The 15,169-nt window shown below is 40.3% G+C and overlaps 1 protein-coding gene across 6 annotated transcripts in view; it reads left to right on the top strand.

The window, feature by feature from the left end:
* OXR1 (oxidation resistance 1) overlaps nt 1-15,169 on the top strand; it is a 142,694-nt gene that overhangs the window by 57,608 nt on the left and 69,917 nt on the right. For 2 of the 6 annotated variants that reach the window (XM_027897904.1, XM_027897901.1), the window contains exon 1: nt 9,504-9,672. The exons of 3 other annotated variants lie outside the window; for them this stretch is intronic. In XM_027897904.1, the coding sequence (XP_027753705.1) occupies nt 9,519-9,672 (154 nt within the window). In that variant the 5' untranslated portion in view covers nt 9,504-9,518. Of the gene's footprint in view, nt 1-9,503; nt 9,673-9,981; nt 10,222-15,169 lie in introns of those variants that run through there. One more of the 6 variants, XM_027897902.1, reaches the window with a different exon arrangement.

Raw genomic sequence — 15,169 nt, 5'->3', positions numbered from 1 at the left:
GTACAGCATTGCAGTTAAATGCAGCTGAACACAAGAGAGACAACATACTGCAAATCATTTCAGGGGGAAACTGTGAGAGTAATCAAAGACAAGATAGTGAAATGTGGAGAGAGGCGAGATTTAAGCTATTAAATCTTAGGGGGAAAAGTACTGTGTATAGGATAGAGTTTCTTAATTCAGAGATAATTCAGTAATGGACAGCCTTCAAATAATTTAGCTAGCTTGAAGCAAAGTGATTTTTGAGGATAAATTGTAGTAATTATCACCAAAAGGACAGAGTGAGTAAGCATCCACAAGTTTTCTACATGATATTATGGGAGCAAATGAATCAGGCATATGCTTGTGATGTGGTGCTGGTGGGGGAGGGGAGAGACACCAGATGTTCCTTAAGAAGCAAGATTTAACAAGAAAAAAAAAGCTGAACTTCCTCCTAATAAGATCAACATACTCCCTCTGGGTTTTCATTCAAAAGAAAATTTCAGGAATGTCCTGCACAGATTTAGATGGCTCAGGAAAAGGTATGTACAAAATGCTTTCACGAACTTACTTTACTTAAGGGAAACAACCCCAAAAAACAGGTAGCAAAGACTGGAACAGAATTCGGTCTTTTTTTTAACTAATCCTTAATCCCAGAATGCACTGCCTAAGCAGGAGCAAGAAAAATAGAAAATCAGTAATTCTTAGTATAATAAGAAAATTGCAACCAAAAGGATCAGCTGTTGATATTAGCCTTATTCTGGCTCATGATAAATTCTGATGATATTTAGAACCCATTTATCTAAAAGATGTCACTGTACTTCAGATGGTATTCCTACTTAGAACTGGCATTATGTGTCTGCTCATCAGCTGTCCTTAAGTCTGTATTTTCCAGGTGTTTGAGAAGAATAATTTTGTTCCGATGAATTAGTAGGAACCTGTATCTTAGATATCTTCATGTCTAAAGGTTGCAATGAAAACTTATAACCTATAACTAAAAGCCGTGATGGTTTCTGAATTGCAAACTGATCTGGTGCCAACCAAATATAATTAGAGCATGTGACAAGCAGTCGACCATTTCTTCAAACTGACAGAACCTGTTCATTATATGGAGTCACCTTGAGGATTATTAGCATGATTAACAATTAATACTGATATTACTGTATATATTACTTTGAAGATTATTAACATTATAACTCGCAAGACAGGACTATGGAATTATAAAGTATGTGGCTTTTCCTATAAACATGAGGAATATAGCTGGTCATGAGATGGCAAAATATTGATCACAAATCAATGCTTTCATTTGAAATCTGAGTCATGGTATGATTGCTTAGTCTTCAGAAATTATGTATAACTGGAATAAACCAAGCAACTGTATCCTACCAGAAGGATATTCTATTTTATTATGAACCAATGTGTAATGTTAAAAAGATCTATTGTGAATTCGAACCTGGCTCTATTGTTTCTGAGCAAGTATCAGCAACCTCCTTACAGAAATACAGTGCATTAACAATTTGATAAGCATTTAGTGAGTGCTGAGGAAAGAATAGTTACAGTTATAATGCAAAAAGGAAAAAAAAAAGGATTAAGTCAATACTGTTTGCCTATGATTGAAATATCTGATGAAAAATCAATTTTCTGAACACCTTTCACAAGCAATTATTTATCATTTGCATAATTTATGCCTCTGTGGAGGATGGGATTAGCTAGTAAATACTATGGAGTCATCAGTTATATTGTCAGTGTTTTCCACATTCAGTTTCAAAACACATGATGAAAGAAAAAATATGTCAGTGAGTTGATGTCATGAAGACCTACTTTTCAGTGCCTACTGAAAAGTGCCTCTGTTCAGCAAGAGCTATACCTAGTGAGCATCCTTAAACTGCCTGGGTGTCTGTATCCGCATGAACTTCAAACCTGTGGGGTCCAAATTCAATTTCATTAAACTTCCTGAAAGAACAGAATGTTTTGTTTATCATAAGCCACTATTGACCAGATAAGTATGAAAGGAAGACCTAGAGGTCATTTCATGTTTATTTGATAAGGTAGTCTATATATAGAGCTGTGTAATTGCAGCTGAAACTGAAGTTCTGCTGTAAACATGGAAAAGTCCCCATATGATATGCATTTGTTCTCAAGGCCATATTTGAAAAATTCCGTGTTGAAATCACTGATATTCTAACAAATGCTGACATGTTATTGTAGAATGGATCATTTACACATTAAATATAAGTATACTTTGAGAAAATAAGAAAACCACAGATTTAGTTTTAGAATATGCAATTTTGTAATGCTAATTCTTTCACTGCTTTTTGAAAAAAAAAAAAACATAAATAAAAGTTGGATAGTGGCTACAATTCTATAACTTCTCAGCGGGAGCCCCCGGTGGTCAGGAGCCCCCGGTGGTCTAGGGGAAATGACACTGCACTGTCACTGCAGAGACCCGGGTTCGAATCCCGGTCGGGGCCCCTCCCCGGGCAGATGGAGCTCGCTAGCCCTGTAAGGCAATCCATCTACGTCCTGAGGACCTCGCTGCCACCGTCCAAGCGTGCTTGGCCCCGGCAGATGAACCTCAGGATTAAAGGGTGGGCTCAGATCCGCGCACACTGTGTCTCACCTAAAAAATCCAATGCGCAGGCTGGAAGGTGGAAAGACCTTCCCCGGTTCTTCGTTCGCGAAGAGACTGGCCATTATAACTTCTCAGGGAAGATGGATAACTGCAGGAGGCAACAAAGCTTGTTATTTACCTGAAATAACAAAGGTAAATAACAAAGCTGTTATTTACCTGAATCTCTGAAAATTCAGACCATATGCAGCTGAAATTTGGTGCTTCCAAAAGTGTCAAAAAATTGTGACGTGTTTTTGAAATTTGATAAAATTATTTTGCAGGATGAGGTTAAGTGGAGTAAAATACACTCACTTTATACTCACTTCTACTGGGTTTCATATGCTTAGTATGCATTGTTGTAACTATGCTATGTATGCCAGTACAGAACATTTGTGAATCAATTAACCTTTTTGTGTGTGAGTGTTTCAGTAATGTCCTAGATTTGACTGTACCTTTTATTTGTATGGCGTTTTTATCTTTACTATCTAATTTAAATTATGGTTTGAAGATTTTTGAAATCTGGCTAGAAAAGCAAAAATTACTTTCTCCTCAAAGATGAAAAGGACTTGTTGGGCTGTCCTAATTATAAATAGTCTCACTTGGATTAGATCCTAACAAACAAAACCATAACATTTATGTAACTCCAACCTGTATCTGAGGAGATGAAGCACAAACAGGTCAGATGTTGCAGTGATATCTGACAGGAATGGCTTGAAACTTTTTAGATTTGGTAAGACAAAATCACACAGTGAATTTTATAGTACTTAAATATTATGAAATTAAACCTAATAAGCAGTGCTTAGGACTATGTGTTGTGGTGCTTAGATATATTGTGGGGGTAAACCAAGATACTCAAGTTCCAAATGCTCTCCTCAACCTGGAGAAAACTCACATCCAGGTGAGGTACCTCCATTTTATACAGCTTCTAAAGAAATGGAATAGTTCTTGAGCCAGATTTGAAATACCCATAAAGCAGGAGTTTGATTCCATTTTCTACTGAGAAAGCAACTCTCCTAGAAGAGATGCTGTTATAGCTCCTTGTCTTTTTCAGTGTTATTTCAAGAAGAATCATATACAAAACATAACCTATACTTGAAGTACCTGAGTCCAGAATCAAGGACTGCCAAATTCCCTTGTTGCCCATGTTTATTCTGTTGTGTCTCTTTAGTGTGGCATTTTCTGCTGAACAGTGAACAGCATCGGTCAAGTGGAGACTGGCCCCCATTTCATTGTAATCTTACAGGGAACTGGTTTGTAAAATCAGAATTATACCCCTACCTGCTAAAGTCTGAAGTCCCAAGTTTACCATTTCTGAGGCTAGTATGCATATGGGAGTTTCATTCTTGCTGAGTGTTTAATCTGAAAAGAGGAAGTGGTCTTGTGAAACCAGTATGAACAGCCACACCTAGCCCACAATTGTCTGTGAAGAACCTGTTTTAAACACACCCATTTACTTAGTGTAACCTACTAGTTATCTCTTTTCAACTTCTCCCAAATTTCCCTTTGGAATATTTGAACCTTCTTAGTCACAAAAATAGATCTGTGCAAACATTTTTACTTCTAGAACTCTGTACTTGCACACTTCATCATTCAAATTAATTGTTTCCTAAGGAAATAGGCCTGAGAATGTGGGAGTTCTGCATGCCTGAGTTCTGGTCCCTCCTTCAGGGATTATGGGTGCATTCTGCATTGCATTTAATTTTTACTGAAACAGCATTGGAAACAGACCGCAGTCTGAGTTTCTGTGTCTTAAGAGTTTACCTTTTACATGGGGAAGGAACAAAAAAAAAAACAATTCCTGAATTATTTTACATTGCTAAAAATAGGTTTCATTAAAAATTAAGAATGAGGTTAGGCTTTTATGATGTTCTAATTCAAATTCCCGTTTTGCCAATCATTATGGGTTTTGCAACCACGTAAATGGCAGGGTCTTGACCAGACGTGGTAATTTAGAATACTTAACAAAGGCATACAGCATCCTCATAATATTATATGAGAGTCAGTGCCTCCAGAATGACTAAGGAAGCTTAAATAGGGCATTTGGTTCAAATTGTCAAAATTACATACTTGCATATAGTTTGCTTATATACAAAGGAATGCTGACTAATTGCCAAATGACTGACACCAAGACTGTCACCCCAGAAAGCATGTGCAAACCTCATTTTTCACAAAATAGAATAGGGATTCTGTGTTACCTCCTGGTATACTTTTGCCGCAGCTTGGTAGCACTAAAAATTTGGCAAGATGAATTGCAAGAGGCCCCTATCCTGTACACCGAGCAGGTGAGCTGGCAAAGCCCTAAGGAAGTTGCACAGCATCTGCTGGTGTTTTGCTGGATTTGCTGTTGCAGTTTGTACTTATTTTCACAAGCAACAAATCTGCCACCGAAAAAATTACATCCCTACCACTTGCTGTGTTTATATCTTTTTTTTATCTCCTATGAAATTCTTTTATATATAATTATGTGTTCAGACCTTGGAAATATTCTTTCCTCATTGTGTCTTTTTCTATTGGACCAAAATGGATCCCTTTTCTCTCTCGTCGCCGCCGCCAGTTCTTGTAGGATGCAGCTCAATCAGCTCTCTGCCTGCTCTGCTTTGGGATCTAGCTAGCTACAAGAGCAGGTTGTGCAACAGATTAGCATAACGTGTTACTAAATGTTACATCATAAATGCAGACATATTCTGTCAGACGTTTCTGTAGCTTCTGAACGTGGTTTTGTGTACAATACTGTGGATATGAAGGCATCTCCACTTGTGCCACAGTTGCATTATCATTTTGACCTAATATGCACTGGCACTGAAGACAGAGGCTGTCTGAAACTTCCTCCCTCCCCCACCGGCCTCCACCGTCCCAGCCACTTCTACTCTTCTGTTGTTTGCTTGTGTTTCCACAAGTGTTTACAGACAACTCAACCAGATCTGGAGATCTAACTGGGGATAATTGTAACCCCAAGGCAAAAAAAAACCCAAAACAAACAAACAATTAAAACCCAACAGAAAACCAAACCAAACCAAAACAAAAAACCAAAAAAAAACCCCAAAACCAACAATAACAACAACAACAATTTAGTTACTTTTTACTAAACTAAAAGGTACTTTTAAATGGATTAGCTTTACTACACAACTCATTCACCTGCCAAATGAATACACTCGGAGCATGGGAATAGAAAAAAGTAATTAAGAGCAGGTAGGACCAGCTCCTTCTTTTGGAGGGCCAGTTTTAAGAGACTGAATTACAGAGATACACTTTTTTGCACTGATACCACAGGCCAGAAAATAGACCTGGAAGAAATCCTTGTTGCACATTCAGAGATCAAATGTGTTTGACAGATCAAACACAAATTTATTAGCCCTCCTTAGCAAAATTCTAGTTGTTTCTAAACATAAAGGTAGAACAATCAAATTTCTGTAAAGGTGTTCAAGATCAATATACGTGTAAAAATTTATAAAAATTGTAGAACACACCTTAATTTGGTTTAGCTTTATGACAAAAGGGACACACATTGCTTATGTACATAATGTTCATGTTACTCTTACCAGTTAAAAAGTTGAAGAATGCTGCAGAGTTTTTCAGATGGAAATATGGGCTACAATCTTAAGTACCAGGACATCAGATTTTTAAAGTGACAGAGGATGAAGTTTGGTCAGTTTTCAGACCAGAGATCTTTTGTCAAAAATCTTGCTACAGAGAGTGTGGCACAACTAAGACACAATTAAGTAGAAGCAGTATCTTCAAGTTCGCAGTAGTATTACTGGATGTTTGTATTGATGATGCCTACTGAAGAATCATATAATCATAGAATGGTTTGGGTTGGAAGGACCTTAAAGACCATCTAGTTCCAAACCCCTGCCATGGGCAGGGATGCTTTTCACTAGACCAGTTTGCTCAGAGCCCTGTCCAAACTGACCTTGAACACTTCCAGGGATGGGGCATCCACAACTTCTCTGGGCAAGCAGTTCCAGCACCTGGCGACCCTCACAGTAAAGAATTTCTTCCTAATATCTAAACCTACCCTCTTTCAATTTAAACCCATAAGTTCTTGTCCCGTCACTGCAGGCCCTTGTCAAAAGTCCCTCTCCAGCTCTCTTGCAGGTCCCCTTTAGGTACTGGAAGGGTCTAAGGTCTTCTGGAGCCTCTTCTTTCCCAGGCTGTCTTCATAGGTGGTGTTCCATCCCTATAATCATCTTTGTGACCCTCCTATGGACTGGTTTCAACAGTTCCACATCCTTTTTATGTTAGGGCCCCCAAAGCTGGATGCAGTACTCAAGATGGGGTCTCCAGGTAGGAGAGCAGAGTAGAAGGGCAGGATAACCTTCCTTGACCTGCTGGTCACACTTCTCTTGATGATGCTCAGGATACAGTTGACTTTCTGGGCTGCAACCACACACTGTCAGGTCGTGTTCAGCTTCTCATCAGCCAACCAGCTCCCAAGTCCTTCTCCCCAGTGGTGTCTCCTCTCAGCGTGTTTTTGTGCTTGGGATTACCCAAGGTCCCTCTGGATGGCAAGTAGTATAGCTCTGACTATATTCTTCAAAATGTAACAACTATATAATTTTAATAATTGTATTACATCAGTGCCTTGAAATTTATCAGTAGACAATGAGTGTCACATATCTTAAAGAGCAATATTACCTTTTCTGAGCACTGATACCTAAATCTATTTTTTATAGTTAAAACAGTTGAACTGAAGAATTTGTTCTTGCTAAGTAAAGCATTGCTAAATGGATGCTTTTGAGTATAGACAATGATTTTCAAGACTATGAAAATCAAATTGCAGTAAAAGGTGATATTTTTATACTTCAGTTAGACTATTTGTGAAAAAAAAACAGATGAAAGCAGCTAAAATATAACAAGTTCATAGTTAGCAAAACATTTATCTTGAATACTTCATAAAAATGCTGTCTGCATCTGTAGCCTCACTCACTGCAGTATAATGAATAAATGCTGCCTCAAGTTGCAGTAGGGGAGGTTTAGTTTGGTTATTATGAAAAATTTCTTCATCAAAATCATTGTCAAGCCTTGGAACAGGCTGCCCAGGGAAGTGGTGGAGTCGCCATCTCAGTAGAGGATTTAAAAGATGTGTAGATGTGGCACTTAGGGACATGGTTTAGTGGTGGACTTGGCAGTGATGGGCTAACAGTGATGATCTTAAGGCTGTTTTCTAACCCAAAAAATTTAATGGTTTTATAAATATGACCTTGGAAGAGAAAAAAAAAACAAACCACCAACAAAACCAGAACTACTTCAAATCACAAATACATATAATACATAATACAGTAATAGAGGTGCATATGTGGCTGCAATACTGGTGGCTAATCCACCTTAAAGTTTCAAAAATGCTGATCAGCACAGTTGTAAACTCATTCCTTGTGCAAAAATATAGTAGATTTTGTCTAAAATAGAATCAACAGTGCAAAAGACTAACCATAACTTCTTCATGGCAGAAACACTGTAATGAAATGAAAACTAATTACAGTGTTTAGGGCAAGACAGATCTGCTAGGCAGAATAGTTTACATGCTAAACATCAAGTGATACCTAGACCATGCAGTGATTCTGCAGTTCCTCATTTAATCCTTAGTCATGGAACAGACAGATTACACATCCATTTCTACTGCCAGGTCTTGGTGGGAGGGAAGAAAGCTAATTCTGCTGAAAATTTCTTGTTGTTTCAGGGAAAAGATTTTACTGGAAAAAAAAGTCTAGTACATCATTATCTCCTGAGTAGGAACTGATTTAAGTAGTAGAAAGGTTGATTTGAGCGTACCGTTTCTATCAAGTAATCCTCAGAATTCAGCACTTGAAAATGCTGACGTTAAACTCTGATTTAATTGAGCAGCTGCTACAAGTGAATAGGAGTTGAAATAGCTCAGCACTTTGTTCCTCTGTTCTGCATGTACACAATAGATTTGGCTCAACAAAAGCATTTTTTATTAAACAATGCCTTCATTTGAAGCTAGATGCAGCATATAATTGCACCATACTCACATTAGTATATAAGCACATTAGCTTACAGTTCTGCCTTCTCAAAGTCTATGGCACAGGTATAAATATCACTATATGGCTGTTCTTTCAGCCTCAATATGTGCAGAACGCACATCGTAAGGCAGATCTTCATTATGAGATTCAACGCCTGAGGTATTTCTTTTTCTGTTAAAATATTTTGGATCGTGTTTCAACTGGTTTTATTTCTTCAATCGTTAAAAAGTTCCAAGAATTGTGGGGACAAAGAATTTGAGGGTACAAATGAACACCACAAATCAAACGTCTTTCTCAAAAAGAAAAAAAAATTGTATACCAGTTAAGTTCTGCTGGAAGACTAAAGTAGCCTAGTGAGCTCAAAGGTTGACTTGGCAGTGTTGGCAAACACTCGGAGGAGGGTATGGGGACATGGCTGGATGGCACAGCAAGGACGATGGCATCCAGGATAGCAGGGACACTGAGAGGGCAGGGTCAAAAGAAGAGCAGCAAAACCACACAGTGTCACAGCTGGTCCTGTTTTACAGTCCAGTGGAAAATCATCTTCAAATCCACGGCTGACTCAAGATTTAAAAGTAAGAACATCTCCTTGATTCTTGATTTTCATGCTCGGGAACGCTGGGACAGGAAAGCTGGAAGTTCATAGACAGCTTTGCAGTACTCGGTTGTAAAGCAGTGAGCTTCCAGGAAACATAAACAACTCCGTGAACCGTGGGTAAGCCCACGGAGATGCACGGGCGGGCTGAGGCCGGAGGGCCGCGGTGTCCCGCGTGTCCCGATTGTCCCGAGTGTCCCGCTGACGGAGCGCGGGGCAGCCCCGGCCCAGCCCGCCCCGCCCGGCGGAGCCGCGGCCCCTTTAAAAGGGGGCGTGGCCGCCCGAAGTTTGCCGAAGTTACGCGCGGGCCGCGGCGCCCGCCCGGCCATGGCGCCCCCGGGGCCGTAGCACCGCCATGGACTCGCTGGCCGCCCTCACCGGCAAGGGCGGCCGCCTGCTCCGCGGCACCGCCAGCCGCCTCTGGGGCGCCGTGCCCGGCGGCCTCCGCCACGGCCGCTGCCAGGACGGCCGGAGCCGCGGGGAGCCGGGCCCCGCCAAGCCGCAGCCAGGTACCGGCGGGGAAGGGGGCGCGGGGGGGCGAGGGCGGGCAGCGGGCGGGCGAGCGGGGTCTCCCCGGGCGGCGGACTCGGCTCCTCGCCCCCTCCGAGCCTCCCTGCAGCGGAGCGAGCTCCGGCGGGAGCGAGCGGGAGCAGGAGGGGGAGAGGGTCCCAGCCGAGCCACCGGCCCCGCTCCCGGGACCGCCCGGAGGGAGGGGGCGGCGGGGAAGGGTCGCCCGTGTGGCGGGCACTGCCCGGGCTGCGGCGGACCGGTTACAGCGGGGACGGGTCTAACTGCCAAAACCGACGGAACGGCTTCCTGATTTCACTGGCAGAACTACTTACTACACTTACTTCGTTCGCCTCCCTTTCCTGGTACCTTCGCTGACAAGGGTGAAGGAAAGCGCGGGGAGCGCAAACCCCTTGGTTTGAGATCTCTTTAGTGTACGAGGTGGTTTCTACCTCTCTAGTGCTCCTGATGGACAGGCAGTAGTCCTTTGAAAGTAGGCTCAGTGATGCTAAGGGCAGAAGTAGTACCTCTGCCTCTCCGTGGCCAAACAGGTCAGTCAGGACGCAGTAAGTGACTCCTTGTGCTGTGGCTGGGAGTAATAGGGCTGCTGTTGTCACCCCCTCTCTTGATAATGTCGTTGGGCTGTAGGCATGGGTATTGTCACTTACTCATCTGAATTGAGCATTCACGTGGGCAGGAAGTACCCTGAAAACTGGAGGTATGGTCAACAAATCCACACACGCTGCCTGTGCAAAAGAGGAGCAGGCAGTAAGGAAAGGTGTTTTGGGATTACAAACAAGCTATGACCTGGATCCAGCTGCTAGTAAAAGCAGCATGATCTAATGACTGCTGGGAAAGAAAAAGGACATAAGAATTTAAGTTTGTTAAAGTGCTTTGTGATAATATAAAGAGCAGTATACAATGAATAGTAAATATTTTCCTCTTTTTTTTTTTTTTTTTTTTTTTTTTTTTTTTTTTTTTTTTTTTTTTTTTTTTTTTTTTTTTTTTTTTTTTTTTTTCCTGTTTTGAGAAGCTCTGTGCTAAGTGGATGAATGTATGCCTGTTATGGTCTGTAGGTAAGGTTGAAGTCATGTCTCTACTGGAACGTAATATTAAAGACAATTACATTTTTTTGTTACGGTATGTTTTAGAAGAGTAAAATAGTTGGTTTTCCTCAAGAGTAACAAGGTCAGCGTAGGAGGCAAAGCAGTAGGAATGCCTTTGCAGCCTGTCAGATGTAGATGGTGTCTACTTATGTGCATTGGATCACACTTCTTGCACAGAAAGGATAATAGGTAACCAGCTATATTTACAGTGCCACTCTTTATTTGTTTCACGTCCCTCTCCCCTGAGACATACAAGGAGAGAAAGAGACAGTAACTTGTTTTTCAGCAGTGAAGTGAAATGCCTTGAATAAGGCCTCTGCAAACTGTTAAAAGCTTGTTGACAAAGATTACTTAAACTCTTTTGCAGAACCAAAATGACAGTGACATGCTTTAGCATCCTCTGGTCTTTTAATCAGTGGCAAGGCCTTGTGTTGAGCTGTTAGTATAAAACATCTCCTGTGATACATGTGACTTCTGGGAGGGAAAAGCTTTCTGACTATTTGTCCCCCTCTTCTGGGGCAAAGGATTAACTTAGACTGCATTGTAATGTTTTGGGTCTTTTTTTCCCCCCTCGAGCTTTGAGCAAAAAATGTATTTCCTCAGATACTTTCATAATGTAACACTTAAAATTTGTGTTAATGAAAAGTGACTGCAGTTCTGGAATGCAGGGGTGTGTTTCTGTGTGTATGGAATTTAACATGCCTTTTTGACAGAACTATACCTGGGGTTTTTCCTCACCTAGGTAAAGCATGCTGTGCAAGGCAATTAGACTGTGGCCCTCCCATGGTATTTTCTTTATGGGGTTTCTCTCAGTTACAGCAGAAACAAATTCTTGTGACTGTATAATTCTTCTGGCAAGCATTTTTCTGGCTTTCACAAACCACCTGTGCCCTGGTAATGGGTGCTGTGGAAGCTGTAACAATTATTACAATGCTTCAGTTGAAATTAGACTTCTGTTTTAATTAGAGATGGGTCCCCTGGCACTAGCTTAAGACTTACTGGCAAATTCTAACTACTCCAAATATTTAGTCTCTGTATGCAATGTTCTGGATCCAGGCCTACCTATTACTCTAGTTATTCTTCCCTGCTTAGGGTTCTCAGCGTTCATTTTCTTTGAATGGACTATGCATTATTTCTTAAAAGAGTAGTTCTTCATAAATGCTTTAAAACCACGTTTCTGCTCTTCTGAAACAAAAACCAACCTTTTATTATTATTTTTTAATTTAACTTCTACAGTGAAGTATCTTAATTTTAATCATGTAATATTAGTAATTTCACCTTTACTGTTTTCATGCTTGTCTTTCTGAACAGTTAAACAGCTGCTCTGTTAGGTTTCCAAGTTCAGGGAGGCAAGTCTGTTCAAATACTGTGCCTTAAATAATTTTGGATACACACAGAACAGTTCATAGTATGTCTTAGTAGAGAGAAGGGAGTCACTGGGAGACTGAGTAGTGCCATACGAGGCTGTAAACCTGTTTAACCAGTTTGCATTGTTTGTGTCCCAGTCAAGTCAGTGAAAAAACTTTAGAAAGATATTTTTTCTTTTAATGATTGTGATAGAGTATAAAAATGCAGAGAACCAGAAATTCTGGAGAACACATTTAGCTTTAGTAAAGGCACTACCAATATCAGAGTGTGAAGTTTATTTCTTTTAAAAGGTCTGTGAGCTTCTAAATATAGTCTATTGATAATTTATAGGAAGAACTAGTATATATTCAAGGCATGGATTTACCTAGAAACATTAGCTAATGTAGCTTTCTAGTTTATTGGTAGCTATTGTAGATGTCAGTGTTCTGAAGTTGCATGTGTTTTTGTTTGTTTTAACATGCAACTCCAGGCTTTAGGGAATGTGTGATTAAGGATTATCTTTACTGCAGAATTAGCTTGAATGTTCAGTTTAATTAGAGTCTCATCTATACAAACCTCTTAAAGGAGCTGACAGCACATCTCATAGTTCAGTTCTCTGTTTACTTTGTCAGCTGTGTAAGTAGGATATGACAAGCAGTGAGGGACATGGTTTCACTTCTTTTCTGTGGCTCTGCTGAGGCTGTATGTTAAGTGCACCACTGTTAAAGAAAGCTGCTGAGGAAATGCAGAGGGTCCAGCCAGTATGTTTAGGGGCACAGGGCTTATGACCTGTGAGCAGGGATTGAGGGAGCTGGGCTTTAGTCATGCAGAGGAGACCAAGGCAGCCTAGAGGCAATTTAATTATGATGTGCATCTATCTAAAGGGGCACACTCTTCTCAGTAGTAATAAATCAAGGAGTGGCAATGGCCATGAGTTTTAGCTTGGGAGATTCAAATTAGACAACAGAAAAAACTTTGCACAGAGTGGTCCATTACTGGGATAGGTTACAGTTTTAAGCTGACCTGATTTGATGTTGGCAATAATTCTGCTTCACACTGGAGGCTGGAGTAAATGTACTTAAGAGATTTCTTCCAGATAAAACTTTGAATCTGTGAGGATATACTTTCATACCTGGAGTCTTGTGCTTCTCTCCTAGAAATTTAAACTCACTTCTGTCTGTGGTCACTTAATGGAGGGAGAAGAGACACTGCACAGGAAGTCTTGACTTCCTGCAGTATGTGTCTCATTAAGTTCAGAAGTTAAAAATCAGTGATTCAGAACTCCTTGTTCAGACATTCCTCTCAACCACTCTGTCAGAGAAGTTTTTCTAGCCGCCTTCTATTAAACTGTTGTTGTTGTTTTTTTCCTTCAGGTTCAACTTGATTGTTCAGTTCTGAACCTGTGGCCTGTGGGTTTATTTACATTTCTTTCTTACCACCTTTGAGTCTTGATTGGTGAGATTACCATGTGCAGTATATCCAGTAAGCTGTGGCTTGTCAGTCCTCTGTACTGTGGTAAAGGTGACAGCAGTGCATTAGAAAAACAAATGTGCAGAGCCAAGTTATAATACATCTTTCAAGCCCTGCTGTAAAAGTTAGCATCTTCCTTTCTAAAAATCTACCTTAGAATAAAGCAAACGTAAGAATAAGGTAGGTAATTTTCTCACTTTGTCTTAATTCAGTACTTCACTTTTAAGAAATTAACAGGTGTATGATAAAGTGTGAGAGAGGATTCAAACTGGGGAGACACACTTCTGCAAGTTGTCTTGTACGCACTGTTCCGCATGAAGCACATATGAAATGTACCAACACCCTTTATAAAGACATTATTGCTTCGCTTTCATGTCTGAAAATACTTCAGTTGGTACAGGCATAAGAAGCAAATGTGATCTTGGAATGTATCAGGCTGGTGACTCAGTCATCTTGTGATATGTTAATGTATGCACAGTCTCTTCTTCAGACTTATGTGCTACTAGTATATAGGATTTTTTTGATTATTCCCTTGATGTATGTGATCTTAAATGATCTTTTCATGTTCTGCTTTGTGCTGTTACATCACACCCTGCTTTTTTTTCTCCAAGCCTTAGGGCTGCAGAATTTGCTGTGTCCTTTTGCCCAGCCTTTGCTGTTGATTGTCCTTTTGAGTCAGTCTGCTGATGTGCAATTGAACTATGTTAAAAACTAGTCCATTGGGGTCTCATTAGTATACCCCTCCATGCTCCTAGTTTCTATTTTTCTCTCCCATTTACTGAATTTTTTACATATTTCACAACTCTTAATCCTTTTTTTACTGTTCAGCAGGGTTGTGATGTATTGGATGTTTCACCAAAGTTCAGTTTATAAACTAATCTAGCAGATGACTGAAACAGATAGAATCTAATGGCTTTTTTTACTCATACTCTGATATCCTTTAACTGTATTACATTTTTGTTTAAAATGCGTCATGTTCTTTATTTTAATTTTCTGGTTAATTTCCATTTCTAACCTTCAAACAATTTAGAAGGTGATGTTTTATTGAGAACCTGCATGCTTATGGCAGCATTTCAAGTCACTACATGTATGAATAATAACTTTCTGTTAATCAGTAAGCAATGCACCCTGCTGTGTTAGATGTGTAAATCTCCCTCTGGTTTGATTTGGTGGTGGCATAATGTATCTTTATTACCTGCCATAAAAATGTGGGAGGAATCATAGTTACAGAACTCAAATTGCAAGTAAGACTGTTTAGTCCTGCTTGACATAGGGAAGATGATGACTTCAGGCTAGGTTTCTGAGTGCTTTATTCAGCTGGGCCATGGAAATGTCCAAGGATGGAAACTGCAGAACTGCTCTGGGCAACTAATTTTTTCACCTTCTTCCTAGTCAGAAGCTCTCCTGTTTGTCCATTATGTCTGTTGTCTTTTGTTCTCCCACTATGTTACTGAAGAGCCTGACTGTCATCTTGACACCTCCAAGGAAACTATCTAGAAGGTACAGGATGGCTGCTGTTCAAGTCCTTCAAAACCACCTCTTCTGGAGAGGCTCTGTTCTTTTGGCCTATTCTCAC

This window comes from Empidonax traillii, unplaced genomic scaffold (genome assembly GCF_003031625.1).
Source record: "Empidonax traillii isolate 1590-97213 ecotype Southwest subspecies unplaced genomic scaffold, ASM303162v1 scaffold566:size1034704, whole genome shotgun sequence".
Taxonomy (NCBI): Eukaryota; Metazoa; Chordata; class Aves; order Passeriformes; family Tyrannidae; genus Empidonax; species Empidonax traillii.
The sequence above is the reverse complement of the archived record's forward strand: the minus strand, read 5'-3'. Positions and strand labels throughout refer to the sequence as shown.